Source organism: Abrus precatorius, unplaced genomic scaffold, assembly GCF_003935025.1.
Source record: "Abrus precatorius isolate BTA unplaced genomic scaffold, Abrus_2018 Scaffold7, whole genome shotgun sequence".
Lineage (NCBI taxonomy): Eukaryota > Viridiplantae > Streptophyta > Magnoliopsida > Fabales > Fabaceae > Abrus > Abrus precatorius.
The window spans coordinates 7,109,578-7,136,765 of NW_020874417.1; the positions used below are offsets into that span (position 1 = coordinate 7,109,578).

General features: G+C 33.3%; 3 protein-coding genes across 14 annotated transcripts; 2 read left to right on the forward strand and 1 right to left on the reverse strand.

The window, feature by feature from the left end:
* The first annotated feature begins 681 nt into the window (after positions 1-681).
* Positions 682-7,283, forward strand: LOC113871035 (DEAD-box ATP-dependent RNA helicase 37-like). Of its 3 annotated transcripts, XM_027507722.1 has the most exons (8): positions 811-961; positions 1,242-1,559; positions 1,665-2,098; positions 2,185-2,268; positions 2,777-3,019; positions 4,487-4,654; positions 4,860-4,973; positions 6,241-7,283. In XM_027507722.1, exons 2-8 carry the CDS (start codon positions 1,373-1,375, stop codon positions 6,706-6,708), a joined length of 1,698 nt encoding a protein of 565 aa, XP_027363523.1. In that variant the 5' UTR covers positions 811-961; positions 1,242-1,372; the 3' UTR covers positions 6,709-7,283. The 3 variants fall into 3 exon arrangements, with proteins under 3 accessions (XP_027363521.1, XP_027363523.1, XP_027363522.1); XM_027507720.1 differs by having other exon boundaries at positions 682-961; positions 1,242-2,098; positions 6,241-7,130; XM_027507721.1 differs by lacking the exon at positions 811-961 and having other exon boundaries at positions 1,373-1,547; positions 1,614-2,098.
* A 2,128-nt stretch (positions 7,284-9,411) lies between these two features.
* LOC113871036 (F-box protein At3g58530) lies at positions 9,412-17,051 on the forward strand. 5 transcript variants are annotated; one of them, XM_027507725.1, is made up of 13 exons: positions 9,412-9,640; positions 9,730-9,789; positions 9,940-10,023; positions 10,878-11,008; positions 11,124-11,199; positions 14,661-14,731; positions 15,016-15,102; positions 15,182-15,254; positions 15,591-15,658; positions 15,734-15,802; positions 16,193-16,298; positions 16,393-16,479; positions 16,710-17,051. In XM_027507725.1, exons 1-12 carry the CDS (start codon positions 9,473-9,475, stop codon positions 16,456-16,458), a joined length of 1,059 nt encoding a protein of 352 aa, XP_027363526.1. In that variant the 5' UTR covers positions 9,412-9,472; the 3' UTR covers positions 16,459-16,479; positions 16,710-17,051. The 5 variants fall into 5 exon arrangements, 4 of the variants coding, with proteins under 4 accessions (XP_027363526.1, XP_027363524.1, XP_027363525.1 ...); XM_027507723.1 differs by having other exon boundaries at positions 15,579-15,658; positions 16,737-17,029; XR_003505744.1 differs by lacking the exon at positions 16,710-17,051 and having other exon boundaries at positions 16,180-16,298; positions 16,393-16,505.
* A 2,264-nt stretch (positions 17,052-19,315) lies between these two features.
* LOC113873847 (carbon catabolite repressor protein 4 homolog 1-like) lies at positions 19,316-26,608 on the reverse strand. 6 transcript variants are annotated; one of them, XR_003505964.1, is made up of 13 exons: positions 25,988-26,608; positions 23,401-24,145; positions 22,830-22,916; positions 22,667-22,750; positions 22,505-22,591; positions 22,311-22,397; positions 21,915-21,968; positions 21,741-21,832; positions 21,521-21,635; positions 21,239-21,383; positions 21,001-21,158; positions 20,103-20,151; positions 19,316-19,867 (listed from the first exon to the last, which is right to left on the reverse strand). XR_003505964.1 is itself a non-coding variant. In XM_027512196.1 (12 exons), the coding sequence occupies exons 1-11, from the start codon at positions 26,143-26,145 to the stop codon at positions 21,010-21,012; spliced, it is 1,803 nt and encodes a 600-aa protein (XP_027367997.1). In that variant the 5' UTR covers positions 26,146-26,568; the 3' UTR covers positions 19,317-20,146; positions 21,001-21,009. The 6 variants fall into 6 exon arrangements, 4 of the variants coding, with proteins under 4 accessions (XP_027367997.1, XP_027367998.1, XP_027367999.1 ...); XR_003505965.1 differs by having other exon boundaries at positions 19,480-19,711; positions 25,988-26,568; XM_027512196.1 differs by having other exon boundaries at positions 19,317-20,146; positions 25,988-26,568.
* Positions 26,609-27,188: the final 580 nt, after the last annotated feature.

Here is a 27,188-nt window from a genome sequence, read left to right on the forward strand (position 1 = left end):
TTGAAAGGTAAGTATCTCTAATGAGTTGTTATTTTTTTTTTACTGGAAGGACTATACAAAACAAAGCTAAGTGATTTATATCTCATTTATAATCCTAATAAGCAATTAATAGATAATGCGTTATGTGCATATTTTATTTTAAAAAGAATAAAAAAATTATAAAAATATACACTAACTTAAACAATAATATTATATGTTAAGTCTAAATAGATTATTTTTTAATTTATAAACTAATTTGAAGAATCTGTAAAATATTAAGAATAAAATTGATAATTTACTTCACTTTAAGTTCTTATACAACTATTTAAAGTTATTATAACAAAGAAATAATTTAAATTTTTAAATTTTTAAATAAATAATAAAATGTATATATATATTTTTCTATATTTAAATATTTTTTAATGGCTAATTAATAAAATATACAGATAATAAAATTCAAGAAACCCTCTTTAGCTAAAAACAAATTTTATTGTATTATTTATTAGAAAAACTCACTGTTATGATGTGTTTAGCTTCGTGTAAGCTAAAAATCTAGTCTTTCACGTAAAATATCTGTTAAAAAAGAGGAAGTAAAAATGAGTCCTCAATATATCAACGGATGAAAAAAAGTAGAAGAGGAAAAAAAGAAAATGCTATTCTGGTTAGAGAGGTAAACGCAGAAAGGAAAAGCACGAGTTAGAGTCACAATTATAATAGCAATAGAATATTCACACGCAAGCTCTTTTTTCGCCGGTGGATTTCGTTTAGATATTTTAATCATCTTCTTTTCAGCTCAAAAATAAAAATAAAAAATATTGTGTTTGGGAGCGAAGAAAACGTGAAGAGAAAATTAGGAAAAGTTTTGATTCAACTTGGAAAGCGCTTAGAAAATTTCCGTTTCTCTTAGCGATATCATCGCTTAGGTTTTCATCGCCTGAAAAGCTAACTCAATCGAAGCTCATATCTTCTCTCATTCATTCGGGTTCGCTCCTTTTGTCTCTCAATCTGATTCCTTGTTCATTGTTTTCGGAAATCGCATGCTTTTATTTTGTCTTTTTTATGTTAATTTTTGTTTTTGAAGAAAAGTTCTTCGATTCGGATAATGATTTGACAAATTGTGGTTTTACTTCGCTGGATTTATGCGCAACTCGCGTTTTTTTTGTAATTTTGGATTTCAAGTTGGAAATTTGAGTTTTCTTTGAGGCGATCTCGCGTATCTTTCAATTCGTTCTATGATTTGATCCTTTTTACGTTTCTTTTAGCTGATCGTGATTGTTTAATAAAGCACGCACATACGAGGATCGTGGACTAGGAAGCGTAGTTTTGTGTTGTTTTGTTTTTATTTTGTTCAGCATTTGCTTGTTATAAGAGCAAAGTAACGATTTCTGCAACTATGAGAACTTCATGGGCGGATTCTGCTGACAATTCAGCCAATGGTTCTGCCAATACCAATGCCTCGGCTGGCCCTCCCCGGTCAGCATATGTCCCTCCGCATCTTCGCAATAAGACATTGTCCTCCGAGGTTCCAGTGGCATCACACTCGTCTTCTTTGCCAGCTAATGACAGCCGTGCAAATTACGGTGGTCCTGCTCCTCATGGGGGCAGTTCCTTTAAGCCTGATCTCGGACGGCAAGGATATGGTTCTGGTTTTCAGACTGGTGGTGGCTGGAATAGTAGAGGGGCAGGGAGGGACCGTGGGAGGCGTGAGGTGAACCCTTTTGAGAATGATGAAGCTGCTGATCAATCTTTTAGTGAGCAAGAGAACACGGGCATTAACTTTGACGCCTATGATGATATCCCTGTGGAGACTAGTGGAGAGAATGTACCACCACCTGTGAATACATTTGCTGAAATAGATTTGGGCGAGGCATTGAATCAAAATATACAGAGATGCAAGTATGTCAAGCCAACCCCAGTTCAGAGGTATGCCATACCAATATCTCTTTCAGGGAGAGATTTGATGGCCTGTGCTCAGACAGGATCAGGAAAGACAGCTGCTTTTTGCTTCCCTATTATAAGTGGAATCATGCGGATGCAGTATGTTCAAAGACCACGTGTAGCACGAACTGCTTTTCCTCTGGCACTTATCCTCTCCCCTACACGGGAGCTTTCATGTCAGGTGTGGTTCTGATTTTAGATTCTGGTTTGCACTGCCTTCTTATGTCTATCTGTATACTCAAAAGCCAACTTTTGCTTACATCACAGATACATGATGAGGCCAGAAAGTTTTCTTATCAAACTGGTGTCAAAGTGGTAGTTGCTTATGGAGGAGCACCAATCACCCAACAGGTTACTTTTACCCACTGATGTTCAAGAAACTCTGACTTATTTTAACCTTTTTTGCTTGCTTGCTTGTATATACTTTGGTTTCATTTACCATCACCTTTGTTGACATTGGATTGGATTTTATGCCTATGCATGCAATGCTTATATGTGTTTAGGACTTTTTTTAAAGTTTTTAACAAAGAACAGAAAATCTAATAAGCAAAATTCATACCATTTTTCATTTCAAGCATGGACTAGGTTGTGTTGAAGTGAACATAACAAAATATGGTTTCAGAGATTCTGAACCTGGAAACGAAGAGATTGTTCGTACTATCTGTGCTCTATTGTAATTTTATGGTCTGGTGAAAGTATTAACTGGTAGATAATGGTTTCCAATCTCTTAATCATAAAAGTGATTAACTACTACCCCATTGTATGTAACTTCATTTGACTCCTGCAGATTGATAGTATTGTGGTTCTGTACATTTGTATGCACTTTCTTAATTAGGTATTAATATGTTGCATTGTTCAGTTACGGGAGCTTGAGAGAGGAGTTGATATTCTGGTGGCTACTCCAGGAAGATTGGTAGATTTGCTTGAGAGGGCTAGGGTGTCATTGCAGCTGGTAAAGTATTTGGCTCTTGATGAGGCAGATCGGATGCTAGATATGGGTTTTGAGCCTCAAATAAGAAAAATAGTTGAACAAATGGACATGCCTCCTCCAGGCATGAGACAGACACTGCTATTTAGTGCCACATTTCCCAAAGAAATACAGGTATCTCGTGACTCATACTCCGATTCTCAAGCTGACTATGTTTTTGCACAAGGATCCACGTCCCCCCCCTCCCCCCCCCCCCAAATAAAATAAGAAAAAAGAAAAAAGCTTCAAGTGCTTTTGTAAAGCAAATAATTTTTGGGAAAAGTTGAAAATTTCATCTTTTTCTAAAAGCTGGAAACACCTTTTGTTTTCAAATAACCTAACAAATCCATTTACTGTATAAAATATATTTCTACCATTTTTTTTAATGACTGCTGGCAGTATTGCCAGTATATATAATTTGAAATGGGCAGAGGTTGTCTCTCTATTTTCACACTTATGCTAATTTAGATTGCCTTATTTGAGGTGTTTGAGCAACTGCTTTAAAACTTAATAATTACAGAAGACTACCCCAAGAATAACAATGTGAAAGTGGAGGAAAAAAGACACTGTCTTTGATTGAACAAGGGGAGAATAACTTGTTTTATTAATTTGTTGTCTATTTTACATAACTGAAATATTGATAACTTTATGGGTGTGCATGATCAAGCCATGGAACAGTTGCTTTCAACTTTAAAACTTACTGAAACAAAAGTTCTCTACAAGAGTTTAAAGATTGACCAGGTAAGATTTAATGGGATCTCTTTACCTCAGTCTTCCCATGGCTTCCACCTCGAGCTTCAACCAATTATAGTCCCCAAGGAGAGTCTCTCTCCTTTGCAAATACTGTCTGTTCCTAATAACCTTTAGAACCTTGATTTGGACTTCCTGAATTTGCAGAAAATCAAGCACTTCTCTTTTGTTGTTAACTTTTGAATATTTGACTTTTGCGTTAACAATGAATCCTTACAACAACCACCACCAAGCCTTATCTCACTAGGTGAGATCGCCTAATGTTAACAATGAATCCTTAGATTTGGTAAAATAGTTCTTGAAGAAAACTCCAAATCCAAATTTTGTTTCATTGAGGTGGAATGTTAATACGATGCCAATTGTGTTTGTTATGTAGACCCATATGTTTTTTAACCTGGCTGTTTTAAAATTTATATTATTATTGCAAATGAAACTTGATTTGGGAAGGTGAAAGTTTTGATGCATACACTTGGCAAATGCAAACAATGGCTCTGCTTGACTTGTTAGTTGTAGACAATTTTCTTTGGGTAGAGCCAGTATGGTGATTGTGGCAATAGTTTATCCTGAATGAAATGGTGATGATGTGGTTTTTGGGAGATGTTGGTGATGTGCTTCTATTTTTCACTAAGATAGTTAAGTTTGGCTGTGAAATGTTTTACTGGCACTTTGTGCTGAGGATGATGCCTTGTGTGTGAGATAGAAACTCTGATTAATAGAGCTTGAGTTGTTGACAATGTTTAAATCAGCTAGATGTAATTTTTTTTTAGCTACATGATACAACAATGATTATAATGACTCTTCTAAAAAAATGGGTTTGATATAGCACATTTTGCAATTTTCATTTGAATGCAGAGACTTGCATCAGATTTTCTTTCAAATTATGTGTTTCTGGCTGTTGGAAGAGTTGGTTCAAGTACTGATCTAATTGCTCAAAGAGTAGAATATGTGCTTGAGTCAGACAAGAGAAGCCATCTAATGGACCTTCTTCATGCTCAGAGGGAAAATGGAATTTATGGCAAGGTAATTTTTCACCTGTGCGCATTGCTGCTCTTCAGCCTTGTACATGTGTATGCCGTAATTAGTTTTATTTTGTATTGAAATTCTCTATTTTAAAAAAATTTATACTGCACTGGAACAAGTTTTTGCTAAGAATAGGTAAACCTGATTTGCTGATTCATTGTATTCATAGTTTTAACTTCAAGTATTTTGTGGCTGGTTTTTGCAGCAAGGTCTTACATTGGTTTTTGTGGAAACAAAGAAAGGAGCTGATGCATTGGAACACTGCTTGTGTGTTAATGGATTTCCTGCAACTAGCATTCATGGTGACAGGACACAACAAGTGAGTCTGTTTAGGGGCTTGGATTTGTTTGCTTCAAATAAATTAAGTAAATCAGAGTTTAACTTGTGTTATGAAATTCTACATTCCCCATGAGACTTTAAAGGGATTATAAAGTTTGAGCAACTCAATTTTTATTAAAAGAAAAAAATATCAAGGATCAAATATAAATACTTCCTTTCCATGTTCATCTTTACTACCACAGAAAGGGGAGTGTTTTGTGTTTAGGTTTAATTATTAGTTTGGTCGGTCCCTGTATTTGACATCGTCTTCTTGATGAAAAAATCCTATATTTTGGTCCTTATATAAAAAGCTGTTTACGGATCAGTTCCAGCCATTTATCAAAGTCAGAACAATGTTAAATTTGGTCTCCAAATTTGACATAGTTTATCATTTTAATCCCTATTCTTCATTTTGGTCTCTACATATAAGAGTTTTACATTTTAATTCCTATACATGACATATGATTTTTCATTTTACTCTCTGCATGAAAAATACAGTGTCACCATTATAACTTCAATAAATAGTGAAGACTGCTTTGTAATTTTTTTTCTCATAGGGACCAAAATATAAAGTTTTTTCATACAAGGACTAAATTAAAAAAAAACTAGGTATAAGGACTAAAATTATAATTTAACATTGTTTTTACTATAATTGAAATGAGGGTTTTTGAATTAACCATGAAAGCTCGTCTCTTTTTCCCTATTCCTACTTTGAAGGAACTTATTTAAATTTTTAAGATATTGCTGTATCTAAGTTCTTTATTCAAATTTTAAATCTTAAAAGGAAGAAAATTGTAATGCTGTCATCATTTCATTGAGTAATATTTAATTTTCTTGGCACTTCTGCTTCTCAGGTGACTTTTCTAGTACTCACAATCTGCTCTTTCCTTTAGAATCAATAGAATCTATGCTTTGAACTTTCAAATTACCCTTAATTATTTTTTGGGTACTACAGTTTTTCTTTTTAATTGTTGGCAAGCATGATATTATTGTTCTCTAATTCTTTGTTTTGTCAAGAATTGATTTTGTCTATTGTGGCAGCTTCTAGTTGAATCCCTTGCTTGTAATCTGCCAAAATGCTGCTGTATTTATTTTAATTCTTTTTTTACAAAGTCTCTCAAAAGATTCTATTTACTACCAATTTACTGCTTTGGAAACGCCTTCCCAGATATATTGTTAAAACTCCTGTAATAGAAGTTCTCTTTGTATATATTTCTTTTTTTGTGTACTAAAATTGAATGTGTACAATGTAATGATTCTGTATGCAGGAAAGAGAGCTAGCATTGAGGTCATTCAAGAGTGGAAACACACCAATTCTTGTGGCAACGGATGTTGCGGCACGTGGTCTTGACATCCCACGGGTAGCACATGTGGTAAATTTTGATCTTCCCAATGACATTGATGATTATGTGCACCGGATAGGAAGAACGGGGAGAGCTGGTAAAATGGGATTAGCAACAGCCTTCTTCAATGACAATAATGTGTCGTTGGCTAAACCATTGGCTGATCTGATGCAAGAGTCAAATCAAGAAGTACCTGCCTGGCTCACCCGTTATGCAGCAAGGGCGTCTTACGGTGGTGGCAACAGAAATAGGAGGTCAGGGGGAGCCCGATTTGGTGGCCGCGATTTTAGGAAAGAAACATTTAATAAAGGAACAGATTACTATGGTGGAACCGGTGGATATGGCAGTTATGGTGGAGGATATGGTCAAGGTGTGACAAGTGCTTGGGATTAGATTAGTGTCACATCACTGATTCATTCTCACGTTGATTGTATATAAATTTCAGACTTTAATGATGAAAATTTGTCTCTTCTCAACCATGGTTTGCTAACCATGCATTCCTTTCTACTGGAAATCTTTTGTCATAGGAAAGATTTACAATGGCTTGGTTTTGCTGGTTAGGCAAATAAGGTTGGGAAATGCTGCAAATGGAGAAGAAAAAATCTGTATGCAACCCGAAATTTCTGACTGGATGACTTGTTAGAGTCTGTAGAAGAGAGAGACGGTGTAAACAGATTGGATGGAGACCAAAGGGCAGATATTACTGAGTTTAAATGGTGAGTATTGCCGTGTTTTGTATTTTGATAGGTCCTTAGCCTTTGACAGTCTAAGTCAGGAGTTATCCCTAATTAGCATGCACATATTATTGATTTGATTATTCTATCGATCGAACGGTTCTGCGCTTAATTACCTAACCTACCTTTCCTTTACTAGAAGGATTCATTAAAGCAATTTTCTCTGAGTGGCTGTAACTTTATAGCCTATCTGTTGGTAGAAAGTTACTAAAAAATCTTTAATTAAGAATTATTCTTGATAGCTAAGTGTTACCCTTCTCTCTTTAGTTTGTCTATTGTTTAATGCTGTAATTATGCTACATCTTATAACATTTGGCGTACGCACTGATTTTATAAGCTCAATTATATATTTCACCGCGGGTTTTTATTATGTGTACTTAAATTCAGTGTTTACACCAAAAATTATAAAATGTAATCTTATTATCAAGAGACTACTTACAAAAACACTATTAAGCGTAATTCATATTCACTCTTCATTCTTTTCATTCTTGTTCCCGAGGAATGGAACAAAATAAAACTCTGTAGAATAACTTGAAGAGGAATGGTTTGAACAAAGTTTAACATTTCATTGTTTTGAATATTTTCATGACTAAATGGAAATCAATAATCCTACTGTTAAAGTATGAAAGTTTGCAATAGCTAAAAAAAAAGTATCAAAGTTTGCCGTTCGGAAAGTTAAAAAATGATAAATAAAATATTCACTAAACACTATGCACCGAGAATAAAATGTAATTGTAAAAATAATGTAATAGTGACACGTAAGTCTGGGAGTTTTTTGCTTTGTTATCAGAGAGATTTCACTGACAGCAAAAAGACAAGACAGAAAAAGTATACACAAAGGGTTGTCTTAATTCGTTCCATAATTACATTTCGCCCTTAGCAAATTTGTCAAGATTTTTATTGATACGATATAAGTAGTATAAAGATAGCTCTAATTTTTACTTTCTAAGTATTTTTTTCATTAGTCTTTTAAGCTGTGATCTAAGTACTCTTTTTAGCCAAGTTTCATTCAATAGTAATATCCTCTTTTTCCTTTTTAACGTCATATATTTGCAATTAAAATTGTCTTTAAAAAATAATTCTAAACAACATTAGAAAATTTAAGTTATAAATTTTGATTGTATTGATGTTTATAAATTTTGTTTTTCTATAATTTTTCTGGGACAGAATACAAAATAATTAAAATACTCCTGCCTTTGTCCCAAAATGCTTTGACTAGAGAACAGTGACATTTCTTTCCCCTAGAAAATATCTACGACATATTATTAAGCATAAAGTAAATTTTCTTAAAATTAATTATAACCACAAAAAATTACAATAAAATAAACAAATATTTTAGGAAAAGTATTATCTCACATAAATTTTCAAAATTTTCACAAATACCTATGTTTATATTTATAAACTTTCAAATCTATTATTTACAATATATTCAGTCAAAGTCTATCCTTTTCTTTTTTCAAAATTAGCACTTTTTAAATTCTCTCTCATGATCTTTTTAATTAATTATAATAAATTTATTCTTTAATTAATAAACTGCATATACATTTTTTTTGAAATAAAATATTCATGCATTGCAGGAATTATTAACTAATTATAAGTTAAAGAATGAGGTAAAATCAATAGGATAATATTTTGTAAATAATCAAAATATAATTAGATAAGAAATCGAGATTTATTTGGCTTAAAATAATAAGAACGTTGTGAATATAGAACCGTAAAATGTAGCGCTTGAGTTTTAAATTTTGAGTTCCAATAAAATTTAGATTGTTTTAGTCCTAGGTTAATCAAATAAAAATTGAACTTTTTTAGGCTAAAGGTCGCTACATGTTATAGGCCAAGTAGCCCGTTTCTGCACTACGTGAAAGTGTGATGAATTTATGACTTGAGATTAAAAATTAAAAAAGTTATCTGTTACTCCCAAATTCATTATTTTCTTACTCTAGTGTACATGCATATGTTACCAAAGATGATAACAAAAGCAACATTTTCTTTTGCCTAAAATCTTAAAATTATTATTTTTTATTTGAAATTTTTACAATTTAATAAAATTTTCTGCTATTTTTATAACTTCTAAACTTGCAAAACTATTTTATATTCAAAATCATCATAAACTCTCAAACATTTGATTAAAAGATAGTTTTATATATTAATTGATTAACAAATAAATTATAAAAAATTTAAACTTAAATTAAATGTGTAATATAGAAAGATTCATATGCACGTGAATTATTTTTATTTTAAAAAAATACTTTTATTCAAGAATTAGAATTTATAATTTATATACATAAATATGCAGTAGAGCAATAACTTGAGGATTTATTTTAAAATTAATTATAAAACATGATTTATTTATGCATTAGAAAGGGTAGAGGAAGAAGAAAGAAAAGTAAAAGAAGGAAATTGAGTTAGGGAGTTTGAGGTGAATGGAGGAAACAGAGGAAAAGGAGGGTGTTTGGTGCAGAGAGACAGTGCCAAAGGTTTTGAAAATCGTTTGTTCCACATTACCCTTCTCACACACACACCTCACTTCACTCCTTCTTCTCTCTCCCTCTCTTCATCGTACCCTTGTCTCTTGTCAACCCCTTTGGCAGGTACCCCTAGTCCCAACGCTCCTCATTTTCTTTTTATCAATTTTTATTTTCATTCCTTTTTGTTATTATTAATTTTTATCTGTATTTAGTCACTCAATTTTCGAGAGTTAAATAATGCCGGAAATCGCCTTATAGCTGCTCTTTCTCTGGTTAGTCTTTTATTTATTTATTTACTTATTTACTCAACTTATGTATGATTACATTACTAATATTACTTACTTATTTTTTATAGATTTTGTCTGACCTAACATTTTGTGGTTAATAGTGTTTTGGGGGTGAATTTTGATTGATTCTTGTAGCCTAGATATCGCTATGTCAAGCATATTAACCTAGAGTTTGCAAGAGATGTTGAAGACACGCATCTCGTCCTTATTAAGGATAAGGTAATATATATAAATATATTTATTTTTTTATTTCATAGTTTTCTATAAATTTTTGTTTGTCTATCTGTTGAGATGGAAGAACCCTGCTGGCTCAATTGGAGAATAATGTCATATAAAATTGTTATTCTATTCGATGCCATTATTCTCTTATTTTCTGACTTTACCATACATAATTTTGCTTCAAACAATTACTAATATCTTAGGCTGCAGAGAATTCATATGTTTGGTACCCTGATGCATCCAGCTTGATAAAATAAAAAATTTGGTACATGAAGGATGAAACTGATATGACATAGTCTAGGTTTACGTCATTCTTGTGTTTTTATTTATTTTTTATTATTTTTTTTAGTCTTGGTTATTGTATCATGTTGAGTTATTACTATATGTATCAAATGTAACTCATATCATTGTGATTTTGTTGATAATAAATGTAAAGAAAATGATGTAATTATGTAAACTCAGCTCAAAATATTCCTGTAATAGGAGGATTAAAGTAGAAACAAGAAGTTATCATTCCTAACAGAGAAGATAAAGATACGGGTACTGGGAACATAGATTATGAATAGGCACCCAATAACTGATTGCTGAATGCTGATTAATGGGTTTCATTGACCTGTTTGGAGTTAAGATGTAGATATTCTATCTGTTGCTTCTCTGTTATGATAACTCAGAAATGTTTTGACAAGCTGGAATATTTTACTACTGCAAATTAAATATCTATGATATTGTAAAGAAAAGAATTATATATTATAGATAGAGAAGAAAACCTTAGTTGACAATGATTGCACAAATACTTTATGATGTAGAATATATGTTGACTGTAATTCTAACCAAAGATTTTGAAGCATTGCTAGTGTTTTGATTCTCTTCAAAGCTTGGAGTCTTTAAATCTGAATGGCTGCCAAAAAATATCGGATACAGGGATTGAAGCAATAACCAGTTGTTGCCCCCAGCTGAATACCTTTTCCATCTACTGGAATGTCAGGTGCCTTAAACTTTTCTTAATTCTTAATGTGCAATGTTGAAGTTGCCAGTTGAAAATATTTCTTTGGATTCAAGTCAATCTCTTGTAACATACTGAAATATGAGTCATATTCCAGGGTAACAGATACAGGAATACAACATATGGTGAGGAACTGCAAACACATAATTGATTTGAACATAAGTGGTTGTAAGGTACACGATGCCTTGGATTTGTAGTTTTGGATTTCAGTTTATTAATTTAATATTGAATGCTGATTTTTAAAGGTTTGTTATGCGTACATAAACAGAAAGAATTGCATCCAATGTGTGTACATTTAGTTGATGCATTCTTTCAGTCTATGGCTTAGTTTGAAAATCTAATTCAGTGCGGAAAATGAATAGTTATGGCACTTAAAATTGATTTAGCAGTTTAATCCCTACCAACAGCAATTCAACTGAAAAGTGCTGAAAACATTATGCACATGGGGGGTCACTGGATGGCTTCATTTAACAGAAAACTTTCCTTTTTAAATTATTGTCACCATTATGCACATAGGATTTAATTTCTCTAGCTGTACTAGACCATTGTAGGGGGCCCTATGTTAAGATTACCCAAGGAGGAACTTATCAGTTGATGTGAAAGTTGAGCTGAGTTTACCCTTACCATACCACATAAATACATAAATAATAATAATAATAATAATACCCTATTGAAAAGTGTGCTGATGAAAGCATATTTGTGTGCTGTAGAATTCTGACATCTTGTCAGAAAATAATAGTTCTAGCTGTTGGGTTTAAATATACTTTTCAGGTAGTTGTAGCTGTTAGGTGTTAAACTTTGAAGTACCATCCAACTTTTTTTTTTATGGCATATGCACTTGTAATCTACACTTACTTGAGCTTGACTACCCAACATAGAGTGCTGGTCATGGATGTAAGAGTTCAGAAGAGAGGAAGGAGGAAAAGTCAGGATAGGCTTTAAAAGATCAGGTGGTGCAATTGAAAGGCAAAAAGCAATGGATCTTTCAATGAATAATTATGGGGGAAGGATGTTGAGAGACATGTGTGAGTGATATGTGGGAAAAGATGGCTGAAGGAATTAGGAAAATAGCGAAATAGATTCTCAAGAAATCAAGAGGATGGGAACCTTAGGCTAAAGGATTCAGTAGTTGGATGAAAGTGTGCAAATAAAGTCAAGGGTAAAAGGGAATGTTACAAAGTAGGAATGGCAAAATAGGCTAACTTGTCCCTTTTTGTGCCACCCTGCTGTGAACCCATCAAACAATGAGTTGAGTTCAGTCAATCCTGTTTTTATATGAGCTGAAAATATCAGTCTACCCTTTTAAGGCAGGCTAGTGAGTTGACCCGCTTAAAGGTTCAAAAAATTTAACATAATATAAATTAAACAAGTGAAAAATATATAATTAAATTCTAACCTAAATAAATAATTAATTTTATGGATATTAAGATTTAATTTTTTATATTTATTAAATGTATATAAATAAAAATTCGGAGATATATAAAGAAAGTTTTAAATTCTTTTTTTACTATTTATTTTTAAAATATTTATCTTGATTGGTCTGACCCGTCTCCCCTAACTCATTCAAAAATGCAAATTAGGCAGGGTGAAATAAATGGGTTGATGGATTTGAAACCTTCAACCTGCTTCGTTAAAATTGGCAGGTTAGGTGGGTCAAATTGACTAGTTCAACCTGTATTGCCATCCGTATTACAAAGCATGATCCCTGTAAGAATGGTGAAAATTGGGAAAAATTACTTTTACAAGCTATTTAACTAAGGGTAGAATTTTTGCTTTTGGATAGGATGAACACAAGGAACAAGGACCAAAATAACTCCTTTTGTTGTAGAGTTGTAGAATTTAAGAGCTTGAGGTAAAAGAAGCTTAGAGAAAAATGGCAATGGCAAAGTAGTTGGATCAAATACTATATCCATTGAGGTATGGAAAGATATTAGTTGGCTCACAAATGTTGTTTAACAAGATTATGGGGTCCAAGAAAATGTCACCAGAGTGGAGGATTCACACCCTAATCCCTATTTATATAAACAAAGGAGATATATGAAATTGCACAAGTTATGGTGGATCATGCTTATGATTCATGCTAAGAAATTATGGAAGGGTAATTAATTAACAGGATATCAAGACAAGAGACTCAGATATTGAAAATCAATTTGGATTTATTGCCTTGGAGGTCACCCATGGAATTAATGTACTTGTTGCAATGTTTACTAGAGCGCTATTAAAAGCATAAAGAGTTTTATACATGGGTTCCATTGACTTGGGAAAGGTGTATGATTAGGTACCAAGAGATGTTTTATGGGAATCCCTAATGAAGCAAGGAGTTTGTATTGAATATAAATGATCAATGAAGGACATGTATTAGGGGGTCACAACTAGATTGAGAACACATTGTCGTCACAACAAATTTTCCTATAACCATAAAAGATTGCACTAAGAGTTAGCTTTGAGTTATTTTCTCTTAACCTTAGTCTTGGACGTCCTAATTGAGCAAATCCAAGGGCTAATGCCACCATGCTTGCATTTTACAAATAATATTGTTCTGGTTGTAGAATCAAGAGATGAAATGAATGGGATGTGAGAAATGCTGAGATGAGCTTGAGAAGATCATGCTTTTGGTTAAGTAAAAGTCAGAGTATAGGAAGCAAGAGGTGCAACGACTGTAGTGTAGAGGTAAAATGTGGAAGAACAACCTTAAGTCACACAGTTTAAGTATCTAGGGTCTATCATACAGGACAGCCAGGAAATAGAGAGAAATGTACATAAACCATAGGATTCAAGCAGGATGGATGAAATGAAAGAGTGTCTCAGGTGTTATCTGTGATAAAAATTCCACTTAAGTTTAAAGGTAAATTTTACTGTCTGGATGTAAGACTTGTGATGTTGTATGGAATTCTATGTTAGACAGTAAAAAGCCAATAAGAGAGTAAACAGTAGCACAAAGTTGCAGAGATGAGAATGTTGGATTGAATGAGTTGACATACTAGACAAGATAGGATCATAAATTAATGCATTATAAAAAAAGGTTAGGATATCACCTACTGTAGAAAAGATAGTAGAATTTGGTATAGGTTGTTTGGGCATGTGTTCTATATAAGCCTTAGCAAGGAGAGTATATCAGTTAGAGGGCAGCGCAAATTGCTAGAAGTAGAGGGAGAATGGGAGATCAAGAAAAATTATAAGTGAAACAATTAAGAAGGACTTTGAGGTTAATAATTTGTCTATAGACATCATTTATGTCGGGACATTATGATGTTTGGTTGTTGTTGTGGACTGGTAATATGCTCCATGTCCACCACTCTGTTTTAACTTCAACTTACAGTTGTGTCAATTTTTTATGTACTCTACATTGTTAATTTATAGCTTTTCCCATGCATACACTCCTATATAGAAAAACAAGAAACAGATTATCTGTAAATTGTGTATAAAATGTAACAATGTCTGGAATATTCTTTCCAGTATTACTAAATATGCTTTTGGCCTTTTATTTTGATTGGATTTGAAGTGGTATTTTGGTTTTTATCATCTTATTGCAATTTCACATCTACAGTTGTACGTTAAATAGAAATTCATCTTTTTAGATTTGTTACTTCTATCCTCTGAAATATGTAAAAAGTATTTTCTGTGATAATTACAGAATATTTCAGACCGAGGTGTGCAACTTATTTCAGAGAATTATCCAGAACTCAAATCACTAAATTTGACTAGGTATCTCCACTGATTTATAACATATTCTTTTAGATATTGCACATTATGGAATGATAAATATCATTTCCCAAATAATGAATCAGACAGACAGACAGACAGACAGACATTTGTTGAGGGGGGAGGTGGGGTGTCTCCAGAATTTTGTTTCTAGTTCTATGCAAATGCAATTTTTTGCCTAAAATTTGATGTTAAGATTTCAAATTACAGTCTGTTCAGGTGATGCCAATGAATATTAGGGTCAATTATACCTCTTTTGATACTTATATCTTGTAATTGATGCTTAGGTGTGTCAAGTTAACAGATTTTGGGTTGAAGAAGCTATTGCACAAATGTCTATTTCTTCAGAGTTTGAATCTCTATGCATTGTCCAGGTAGGAATTGAAACTCAACATTTAGTTCAAGTTGTCTTGCCCTGGAATTGGATTAATTCATAGCATTACTTTTATTCAGTTTCACAGATGAGGCTTACAGGAAAATATGCCTTCTAACACGTCTCACATTTTTGGATCTTTGTGGTGCCCAGGTAAAAAATCTTGGGTTTTCACAGATTTCTCTGTACAACCCTATCTAAGCTTAGTATGGGTAAATTTCTAGATAATTACTTATAGGAAAATAATATAAATAGGTAAAATGAATAAAATTTTTCTTATAAATTAGTTAACTTATTCACCTTAAGTTTTGAAGAAGTTAAAAGAGAGTACTTCTAAAAAGGTAAAAGAGTATAAGTTGATTTTAATTAATGGGAGAAGTTTGATTTATTTTTCTTCTTTATTTTTATCTTCTATAAAATATTTATTGAGAAGTTTATTCAAATTAGGCCCTAATGCAGACTGCCAATAGATAACAGTTTGGCTTGCAGAATCTCTCGGATGAAGGAGTCTCCTGTATCTCTAAGTGCAAGAACCTTGTGTCCCTTAATCTGACATGGTAAATGAATCATCAATCTGAATATCTTTCTCACTATGTAAAAATAAATGGACTGCATCTAATTTTATGTGATAGGTGTGTACGAGTGACTGATGAAGGGGTCATATCCCTTGCAGAAGGTTGTACCTCTCTTGAATTTCTAAGGTATATTGTATTTTAATACGTTTGAAGCATTACGGATACATTACTGGATGGGACACTTTTGACGTTAGAAAATATTTTGTTGGCCTAGTCATATTACAGATACAAATATATATGTGCTTCTCAAGATATATGGTACAATGTTCACATATTACACCATTCACAAGTTTGCATGCAAGGCTGGTATATGACTTTCATTTTCCAGAGAACTACCATTTTTATATAATAACCTTTGAGTGGCTGGTTTTAAACTTTTAATTGTGACCATTCATGTTTATATATATACACACACACACACACAGAGATGCACACCTACCACCATTAAGTGCCCTCTCTGTATTGTTATCCTGAAATCACTTCTCCTGCTGATGTGTTGAGAGGACATATTTGCAGCTTGTTCGGAATAATTGGTGTGACTGATAAATGTCTGGAAGCACTCTCAAAGTCCTCTTCCCACAAAATTACAACCCTTGACGTAAACGGATGTATTGGCATCAAGGCAAATTCCTACTTAAAAGTAGCTCTATATTTGTGATAACATACAAGATTTAGCTGGACCAGTTTTTTCTAACTGTTCGTTTATTTCTTTGCAGAAACGAAGTCGCCAAGAGTTGCTTCTGTTGTTTCCATATTTGAAATGCTTTAAAGTGCATAGTTAAAGCATGCTTAGCGGAAATTTGGTAATGAAAGCAGTCCTTTTTTAACAAAGCATATAACCGAATTCAATCGCATGCAATTTTTCTTTCATCTCTTTTTAGGCACTTATTTCTGCCTGTTGTATTTTTTTTTTATTATTTTACCATTTTTGTAATAACAAATTTATTCGTGTCTGTTAAGCCATTGAAAAACCTTGTACTCATTCAAGTAATTGTATTTATCTGAATGATTGTCTTCTCTTTTTTTTGGTCAGAAGAATGATTAATTGTCTTCTCTACAGCAGATATTTTGATGACATAAGAAGCCGAGTGTGATAAGCGAAGCTGCTACTTGCCTCGGTTGACCCGAAATAACATTTGTGAAATCAAATATAAAAACTTCGTTTGCAAAATACACGAATGGTAATCTTATATTCAAACAGGGTTGGATCTAGGAAGGGGCAAGCATGGTCCGGTCCCTTCATCGTAATATTTTTAAATTTAATTTGTAGATAGACTAATTAATTTTTTTTTATGATTATGTAATTTACTAATAATTATGTAATCTACTCCAGCGTGCACGTTTGCAAGTGATTTTAATTATGGACGTTTTATTCGCACTGTGTTCATTGCATAATATTTATGTAGATCCCTTGCCATCTGAACCAGGTTTTGAAATGGCAGGGTTGTGGTGGCAGCTGCAATGTAAGGGGATTTGTGTATGTTAATGGACCATCAGTAATCCAACTAGATTAAATCTCAAGATATGATATTATTTTGATAAAAGGTTGAGATTCATAGCTGTTATAGAGATACACAAACTTTAAAAGTAATTTATATATTCAAGTAAATAGACTAGGCTTGGGCCATAGGTACAGGAGATATATTAGGCCTATTTAAGGTGTGTTGAATACATCAGGTCATATTCTGAAGTCTTAAAATTGGCATGGTTGTCAAAATTACCTATTAGTGACATTGAATTGTTGAGTGGAATAATGTCTTCAAAAGTTTTTTCCTGGTTATCCATCACAAGTGAGAGGCTTATATATAAAATGAGAACTTTTAATTGACATGAGATTCAAAACCCGTTCAAGCAAGAAGATTCTTGAAATTCTGTTGAGTATATCATGAAACATGAACAATCATAAAGTAAAAATCCTCCTTTATATACATTAAATTGTGTTTAAGATTGTTAAACTTTCCTGTTTTTATTGTTGGCTACAATGGATCTTTGAAGAATAAAAGAAAATGATATTAAAAGGAAGTATGCACAATGTCTTCAAGGTGTGGATATATACGTTTTTATAAGTTTAATTTGCCTTCACCAATAACTTGGATATAAAATGGGTTGGATGGCAAATTTCTTTCAAGATACAATAAAGAACCTTAAATATGTTTTGCATTTCTACAACTCAAGCCTTGTATGATGATTTTGCATGTTATTTATTGTATAGTGAAGATAAGGCAAATGAATTTGTGAATATTATGAAAGAATAAATTGAAAATTGAGTTTTATGTGTAAGTGTATTATGTCAAATGTCCTTAGAGAATACTCTTATTTATAGACATTGGGTCTAGTCAGGAAGAGTTACATCAATTCAATTGATGTCTTTTTTTTAAAAAAACAATTTGTCTTTTTAAGCTGTGTCTTTTCAATGAATAACCACACATTTCTACTTAGTGTCTTATTTGAAAAGTTATCTTTATTCTAATTATTTTTTTTATAAATAGACAGTATTTCAATCGTATCTATTTATGCATGAATAATCACATCCTCTTACTTGATGGCCATTTATGTGAAGTCTTATTCTTTGATTTACATATTGAAATAAGTCATTATAACCCTTGGATTGAATCAAGACAATTTTTCATTTTAAATGAAAACGAAATAAAAGTACTCTTCCTTATGAACCAATACCAAATTTTCATGCTTCAAAATTGATATGTTTCAAAACTACTTGTTTGCGACGTTGAGGATATTGAGAGTTGTAAAATGGAATTATGTCTTTAAAAGTTTGTTTCAAGTTATTCACCACTAGTGAGAATTGTTATTGGCATGAGTTTGAAAATCCTTTAAAGCAGGGAGTTTCTTGCAGTTCTATTTGAGTATATCATCCTTGAAGCAATAACATTAATGTTTGATATACATTAAATTGTTTAGTTTAAGATTTGTTAAATTTTACCGCTTGATACGAATTATGATTTTTAAGTGATGCTATCAAGTTATATTTTTCATTTTTTACCTATTGGCTAATGAATATATAAATATTTTTTAATGCCTGGCAAGAAAAGTAGGTTTAGAGCTGAGTAAGCGATCACAACACATAACTTGTTTTTGGTTCAAATCACAATTAATTTCAATTTAAGTAAAACTAATTCCAGAATTTTATTTTCCAAAATAATAACTAAGGGTGTAAAAGAAAGGATAAAAATTATCTACCATCGAATATAATATACAAATCCATAAGACTTGTCAAAATGAATTTATACCGAGGTATAAAAAACTGAACTCAGAAATCATCAGGACCATGAATCGGGTCTCTCAGCCCACAGGTTATAACAAGTTAACCCGTGATGTGTTAAACACAACCCATCTTTTTATTCTTTTAACAAAATATTTTAATATTAAATTAATCAATAAATAATTGGTTAATACTTAAGATTTAATCAATAATTCTAGCTACTAAATGCTAAAAGTAAAATTATAAAAAAATGTGTTATATCTTTATTGAGTCAACCTACGGGCCAACCCCCCACTCAAAGGGTTGAGTTGGGTCGATTTTTTCGTAAGCTCATCACAATGATGAACCAAGTTGACTTGACTCATTTTAAGCTTAACCAGTGATAAACCAGCCCAAATGAACAGAATTAACCAGTTTTGACAGCTCTACATAAAATTGACTTTTGTAATTACAGTGGTTCTCAGCATCCTAGGATCAACGGTAGCAAGCAGGTCAAAAGCGTAACGGAATCAGAACACTGCCAAACAAATCATTCTGCAAAAACCTGTGTTTCTCTTATATCATACTATAATACCAATGGTTTTATAGCAAAACATGGATTGAATGCTCATTTGATGCCACTATATTTAAACGGGATAGCAGAAAAATCAAGTATTTGACCTGTCATGCCCATTTTTTACAATCACTAATAGTAAGCATCTCTGCCTATATTGCTACAGTTCAGTCTCATGCCCATGTTAAGCAACTCGCCTCCGTATTGGGTCGAATTCTCCTACTTCATTATCACTTACGCCTTTCCAAATTTGTCAAAGTTTCTGACGGACAGCAGAATAAAAAAATTACCCAAGTTTTGAAGATTATCAATACAGATATGGGAGAAATTCGAGCCCTAGGCTCAGCGGCCCCTATATCGGGAAGGACTTTGTTGTTTAATAGGATGTATGCAGCCAGTAAGCATCTATGAGAAAATCCTTTTAGAAGGAAAAAAAAATTGGATAAGATTAGGAAATAAAATGAGGGAAAAGGGAGGAAGTGAAGGGGGGAGGGGAGGGGGTTAGTCGGGTAGAGGCAAGTCAATAAGGCATAATCATAATTTTTTCTATGAGATAAAGGTGACATGATACAAAGCAGATCATTGCAAGGATCCTCCACGTGGAGATACCTGGAAAAGACAAGCATGATCTACCATTCTTACAAATAACTTACCAACCAAATGCTTCTTTCAGCCTTTTCTTTACGTGTCTCTGAAACTGACCTACAAGGATTGACAACCATCATTAATAAAGAATTAAACATGTACACCCAGATTCTGGAGCAAGAGGGAACAAAGACAGGATTGAACTACAAATTTGTTAAATCAGCACTTTTTCATAAAACATTGGAGGAACAGGTTTAGGTGAAATATAAACCTGAAGATCGTTTTATAACCATGTTTAAATTTATCTTAAGTTTTTACCAGCACGTGTCAGTAATCTCATAAGACAGATTATAGAAAGGGTGGCTCCTACTTCATATCATGATAACTTCCATGAAGTGTTCATTCATGTCAGTTAATGTTTCTTTGCACGACAATCAGAATTCAGATCCTGGTACAAAATCATATGCATATTTCTCTTCTTCATAAGTTCAACAAAAAAGAATAGAAATATTTCAAAGGCTGCCTAAAATTGGAAATTTTTCAAAAAGCCAAAACAGCACCTTCGGATTCAGATAAGCTGCAGTATTACATGGGTGATACATGCATTGTCTGAAATTTTTAGCACACTGCAAGCAATGTGATTTCTATTTTGTAAACCAAAAATATACGGCCCTACTTTAAATACTACCAAGTTCCACCACCTCTCATTGTTAAATTCATCCATTAGATCCATAATTTTAACTCACTCTGTAAATGACAGCACCTTATCAAGTTCACTTTTTTTCTGCTAATAAACCTGAGATACAACAGTCTTCAGTCTTTAGTTTAAAGGAACAAGATCGAAAATGAAACTGAAAACTAGGACAAAAATGAATTTCCAAGAACAAATCCCCAGAACTATAAAAGCCTTAAACCATCCATAAATTGATAAAAGAAATGAAAATCTCTATACCCATTTATGCCTACCTTTAAGTGTCAACGCCTAGATTTATTCTTGCAGCAATGAAATGCAGCTAAGAGAGCTATGTGATCTGAGGACCATTCAGGTGAAGGAAGTGCAGTGTCCTTTCTCAAACTCTCCTCATCCAATAACTCCAATAAAGACTCCACAACCAATGAATCCGCTGAAATGACGAGTCATATTTCATAAAAATGTGACTTTATTAAATTTATCAAAACAATATTATGCTGCATGAACACTCACCAGTGTAAAATATGTAATCTAGAGTGCCAATAAAATCTCTAGTGACATTTGTGAATAAAGGTTCATTTGTTCCACCATCCAGTCTCCTTTTATGCTGCTCATATCCAAGGCCAACTGTTCTAGCAAAAGATGAGTATGCACTGACCTAAATTTGAAGTTAGAAACAACCAATAAAATATTAATCAGGTGAAAAGTTGATAAAAATACTGAACTGAAAAGGGTAAACTAGCATATTTTAAATTAGCTATTCATTAATGTGATGCAGTTAAATGAATACATTACCAGTGGTAACTGATGAACCAACTTGCTGTGAGGGCGTAAAATATTAAGCGGGTCAACTGCTAAATCAGGATGTAAAGGATCTACCTTCCCCATCGCAAGAAGTGCATGAGGAGCACTGCAATGAAGTTTAGAATAACCTTAATGCAACAAGTTATCAACATTAAAACAAGACCTTTACAAAATAAAAACCACTCTTTTAGAAACCAAAAAGAAGTCAAACCTTCCTGGAACTGAATTAAAATCTCCACAAACAATCATGGGAATGTCTGCACTTGCAGCTATTTTCTCCAATCCTTTTAAGAGAGTGTGCACCTAAACAGAAGGGATAAAATTAGTAACACTCCACATTCAAAAAAAGCTAATTGATATAAAACCAAAGAAATGAACGATTTACCTGCCAGAGTTTCACATCCTTTAAATCTTGGGGGACATTTACATGTGTATTTGCCTGAAGTCCACATGCAATGAGTTAAAAGTAGAATAACTAAAAAAGATGTTTTGACCTAAACCTAAAAAAAGGTGGCAGGGACATGGGAGAAAAGAAAGACATCCTATTATGGTTTTCAAAAAACATTGAAACCACACACCTAATTTGTAATCATCAGCAAACCACAATAGTCACCAGGTTAAAACTTAAATGCAACAACAATCAGGGAGCTGGGGAACAATAAACAATCAGCATAAACAACAAAATCCAATGCAAAATATAAAATTCACTCATTGATTGTGAAGATATAAGAACAAAGGGTCATGTAAAGGTCATCAACAATAGCAGCACAAAAGAGCTTACCACACAAAGAAGCTGTCTTTTCCCAGGATTATCAAATGGCTGATTGTTAACTTTTGTTTCTAGAACCACAATTAGTGCAACATTATCCTAAGAATACCAAAAAAAGAAACTTGGTAAGCAACAGTTACACAAGAAATTTATTTATTTTTTCTGAAAATCAAAAGTGACATGCCATCTTTGGCAAAATATGCCACCTTAACCAGCCTATTCAAGGCCGTTTTCTTCTGAGTGGTTGGAATTGTAGCCTCTGTCAACGACTGTGCAGCCTTGTTAAATTCAACCTGCATGCAAGCACACACCATTCTGATTTGTGTACAAATGTAAATGAACTACCTTATACAAAATCAATCCCCTACCTCATATTTCTTCACATGTGAAAATCTATCTCTACGGAAGAATGTTGCACAACCATCAATTGTATTCATGTTTCCACTGTACACCTGTAAATCCACAATAAACAGGTTAACATTTAAAACAATTTTGAAATTGTGACCATAAGGACCAGAATATTGCAACAACCTCATTTGTTTTTCTCTTGTAAAGACCATAGTAGCCATGTTTGTCCAGTTCAGGAGCAAAAAATTCGTCATAATGGTCATTTTGAACCTGGATGGCAAAAAGGTTCTGTTAGCTAATAGGAAATCATAAGTTTCTGAGGAATTGGGTTTTGACCTTTATATAGATCCACTGATCGACATGCATGGAAATTATGGTACTGTTTATTGTTACTTAAGCAATCCATTAGAACATCCTAATCATTAACAACTGCTGCAACATAATTAATTTAATACCAACAACAATAGTTACCAAGCCTTTCCCACTAGGAGGGGTCATCTACATGGATCAAACAACACCCTAATATTCTACTGTAAATCATGGTTATTAACAAACGATTGATCTTTAAATCCTTCTTAATGGTTTTCTTCTATAGGTTTTCTTGGTCTCCTTCCACCTCTAGTGATCTGACTACCCTCCATTTGATCTACTCTCCTTACTAAATCTTTAACACTATTCTTATTACAAAAACTTGAAGAGCCAAGTTATTAAATCAAAGGTTTTCAAACAAAACCACAATAACATGTTGATGTACCTCCTGAAGACAAATAATGTCTGCACGGTAACCAACAATTTCTCGTAGCAAATTTTGCCTGCGATATGGCCAAGAAAGAGCCCATGAAGGGCAGTAATTGTATAGATCATTTGAGGCATATGCTTCAGACAATATATTGTATGATAGAACAGTAAAAGTTCCTGAAGATGTCATTCGCCCATCCACATCTAAATTCCCCATCCCTTCAACAGGTATCGATCGGCGTGGAATAGGTGAGGGCGCAGGAATGACACGTGAAGTTAGTATAGTGTTAACATGGCCCACAGGCAGTTTTGTCTCTGCATCAACTACAACACACTCAAACTTAAGGACATGACCAACGTCATCAGCAGTAGGGGTATAAGTCTTGGACCGTCCAACTTCAAACCAAGTTTCACCACTTCTTTGTGTGACAGCTGCTGGATACAAAGGTGTTGCAGACCCATTCGTCAAGCTAGCACTTGATGCAGAGGCAGATAAACTGGAACTGATTACCCCAGACCCACTACTATTAAAACGCCCAAATACCTCCTCCTCCTCATTTCCATTTTCATTAAGAGCACTTGCAGCACGGTCATGTAAGACACGATGATGCTGCCATGCATCTGAAAAACACTTTGTGGTGCAATGGTAACTTTTGGAAACAGGTATTTTGGCCTTAACACAACCTAGGCACTGCAGTGTGGCTTGCTCAGATGGATGTATGCTACAGACGGCAACTTTTCTATCACTCTGTACACGATACCTGCCAAATGAGGGGCAAAGGATATAGTGTCAAACAATGTAAGAAGTCTAATTTCTAAATCAGATCAATAGAAAATTATACAAAGGCACTATGTTTGGGACCAATTATAGATTTCATCTAATCAACATAATCTAACAAATATGTGCATCGTTCATGAATGACAACTAAAAAATCCAGAACGTACTAACTATCATCCTCAAATCACTTTTATATAATTTGAACCTCAATATATAATTACTACTGGTACAGCTTATCATCCTCAAACAACTTTTAAATAATGATTACAGAACACATCCAAAGACAAAACCCATAGCACGAATGAGACAGTTACAAATAATGCATTCAGCACTCATAAAACTGACGTTATAATCCTGAGTCTTCTTCACTTGATCATTTGATTGAATACAACTTAACCATGATGCCATATCAAAAACGAACTATCTACATAATACCTATAAAAATTGAGCAGCCCTTAAAGTGCTAAGTTTTTGCATAAAAGAACATATCTTAGCAACCAAACAAATTCCACAAACTATTTGACACTGGCATTAATCCAACAACAAGTCCAAACAAGTATCACTACCAGCAACATTAATAGGTAGTAACACAGTCTCCTCAACAAATACAGACATTATAATTTACATGTAATAGGACATGTATGCATGTCTGAAGGCAAATGCAGATACCATGTATGTATATCTTAACTCAAACTACCCTACAAATCACACTAAATAATGAATTGAACACGAAGCATATACCCCATAACCTTTGCCATGAACATAATAATGAGACTAGATACTACATGTGAAAATTGGATACAGTAGTGCATCTGGTTTTGCTTTTTCAGATGAAGATGCCATGTCTGCCTCTAGACACAGGAACGTAAGATACCCCCAACATCTTCAAATCATGGATATGTTGGATACCGACGAATCCAATATGTCTCTACATTCTTTGGTATTTTATGAATATTTTAGTCACTTTAAATTGCTACACCAAACATGGGAATTTGATAACAGAGTATCCCTCATAACAGTATATAAAGATGATGATCTACCAAATATCCCCTTCACAACATATAGAAGTAGAATAACATAATTAAACTAAAAGCTATACAAATAATATAAATTTTAGAATGCTATCTTCACTAATAAAAAATTTGCTGTTGAACTATTCTCAAATCTCACCTAATCCTACATTAAAAAAATTATAGAGCAAATGTGATCCATTGACAACACAACATTACATTACAAGATTATATAAACAGACCACAGATCACTGCTATGTGAATTAGCGAATCCAGTATTAGTAATTTTCTGCCATGATAATATGTGAATTAGCAACAATACCATTTTGAAACAATAAACATAAAGGGGAAAATAAAAAGTAAAATAGACGGAAACAAATTATAGAATGCAGAAGTCTTCGTCCACATTCTACTATATCCCAACCCCGAAAAATGCAACCTTCACAGAACAATCCTAGCACTTAGTACATCATTCAATTACCTATCCTTAAAATCTTTATTAACCTTACATTAGACATGTTTAAAATAATTTCAATCATCACTATGAAAAGAAATAGAAAATTAAAAACCCAAATACCAGTAACACCAAATACACGAACTTCAATTCACACAAGTTCAAAAAATAAAATAAAAATAAAAATACTCACACACTTGTTTTAAACACAAAAACAAGAAAAGAAAGAGAAACAGAAAAAGAAAACCTAGCAAGTAGCAAGCAAGAGAGAGCAACCCAGAGGTTTTCATATAATAATGGTTGTTGTCTGTTTGACCGAAAGTCAAACGCGTTAATTTGGGAAGCCAAGAAAGGAACGAACCACTTATAGCGCAAAAAGTGTCCATCTAAGGGGGAGGTTTCGGGAACATCATCGGTGAAAACGGTCTTATCGGGGCGGCGAAGAAGCACGTAAGGCGTTAGTTCGCAGCCTACAATGGGAATTTCAGAGGGAAGGTGCACGCGCAGCACGCTCAGCATGCTTCTTCACTCTTCTTCGTTATAACAATCGTCACAGCGCGGTAACCTTATCAACACAACTTCCACAACGCCGCGGCGGATACCTGGCGGATCCGCCATTTACTTGACCCAAATACCCGCCAGCCTTGCAAACGGATCTGCGAATTCGGATCGAAGCTTGTAGAAAGAGAGAGATCGATGGTTAGGGTTTTACTGCAGAGGAAGTGCAAGTAATCGCTTCGCTTCTTTCTGCTTTGGTTTTTTTTTTCTTCTTCTTCTTTTTTCTCTTCTATTCGAGAGGTGATGAGAGAGAGACAGAGACAGAAGAGAGAGTATTTGTCAATGAGGATGGTATACGAATACGAATACGATTACGATTGGGATACGACGCTGTGTATTTTGGCTTTGCCTTTGGCTTTGGTTCGTCTTTGCATCTTTCTTTCTTTTTTCTTTCTCCTTTTCTTCCCCTCGTTTCTTGGGACCTTTTCAAGATTAGATTAGATAGATATTTTTATTGCCAAATTATTGGATTTTCTCGTGGCCCTTGAGTACGGTACCCTGTGCCAAAAATGGTCCGAATTGTATGATTTTAATACTTTTTTATTTTTGAAAAAAAAAAAGCAACGGTTTTTAGCTTTCATTTCTATTAAAGTGTTATTTGTTTTTGGTTTTTATATTTAATAAATATATTATCTCGGTCTTTTAAGAAATTAAAAATTTTCATTTTTAAAGCTTAAAAACAATTAAATTTTTTATAAGAGCTAAAATTAAAAAATATATTGTTAAAGATTAAATATCTATTTAACTAAATTGTGTGAAAGTATGACATATGACAAGAAATTATAGATAAAATTAAAATTTTGATATATTAAAATCTTATGAAAGTTTAATTTTGTAAGTGTTTGTGATTTGCTTAGAGACCCAACAACTAATTGGATTAGGTCACTTGCAGCTAGCTTCTTAATGGGCCAAGTATGTTATTCAAGCTCTACCAAATATCTTACCTTGCTAACCACAAAACTTCGTAGTCACTAGCTTACATCTCTCGTGTGTCAAGAACGTTT

Bases quoted from the DNA above. Each gene is read 5' to 3' on its own strand.
- LOC113871036 (XM_027507723.1), top strand. From the start codon at position 9,473: ATGGAGGAAACAGAGGAAAAGGAGGGTGTTTGGTGCAGAGAGACAGTG. The intron at 9,790-9,939 runs GTTAGTCTTTTA...TGATTCTTGTAG, and splicing joins TTATAGCTGCTCTTTCTCTG to CCTAGATATCGCTATGTCAA. The intron at 16,299-16,392 runs GCAAATTCCTAC...ATTTCTTTGCAG, and splicing joins ACGGATGTATTGGCATCAAG to AAACGAAGTCGCCAAGAGTT.
- LOC113871035 (XM_027507720.1), top strand. From the start codon at position 1,373: ATGAGAACTTCATGGGCGGATTCTGCTGACAATTCAGCCAATGGTTCT. The intron at 3,020-4,486 runs GTATCTCGTGAC...ATTTGAATGCAG, and splicing joins CATTTCCCAAAGAAATACAG to AGACTTGCATCAGATTTTCT. The intron at 4,974-6,240 runs GTGAGTCTGTTT...TTCTGTATGCAG, and splicing joins ATGGTGACAGGACACAACAA to GAAAGAGAGCTAGCATTGAG.
- LOC113873847 (XM_027512196.1), bottom strand. From the start codon at position 26,145: ATGCTGAGCGTGCTGCGCGTGCACCTTCCCTCTGAAATTCCCATTGTA. The intron at 22,917-23,400 runs GTACATCAACAT...TTTGCCATCCAG, and splicing joins ACATTATTTGTCTTCAGGAG to GTTCAAAATGACCATTATGA. The intron at 21,833-21,914 runs GTAAATCGTTCA...CCTTCTGTTTAG, and splicing joins AGGATGTGAAACTCTGGCAG to GTGCACACTCTCTTAAAAGG.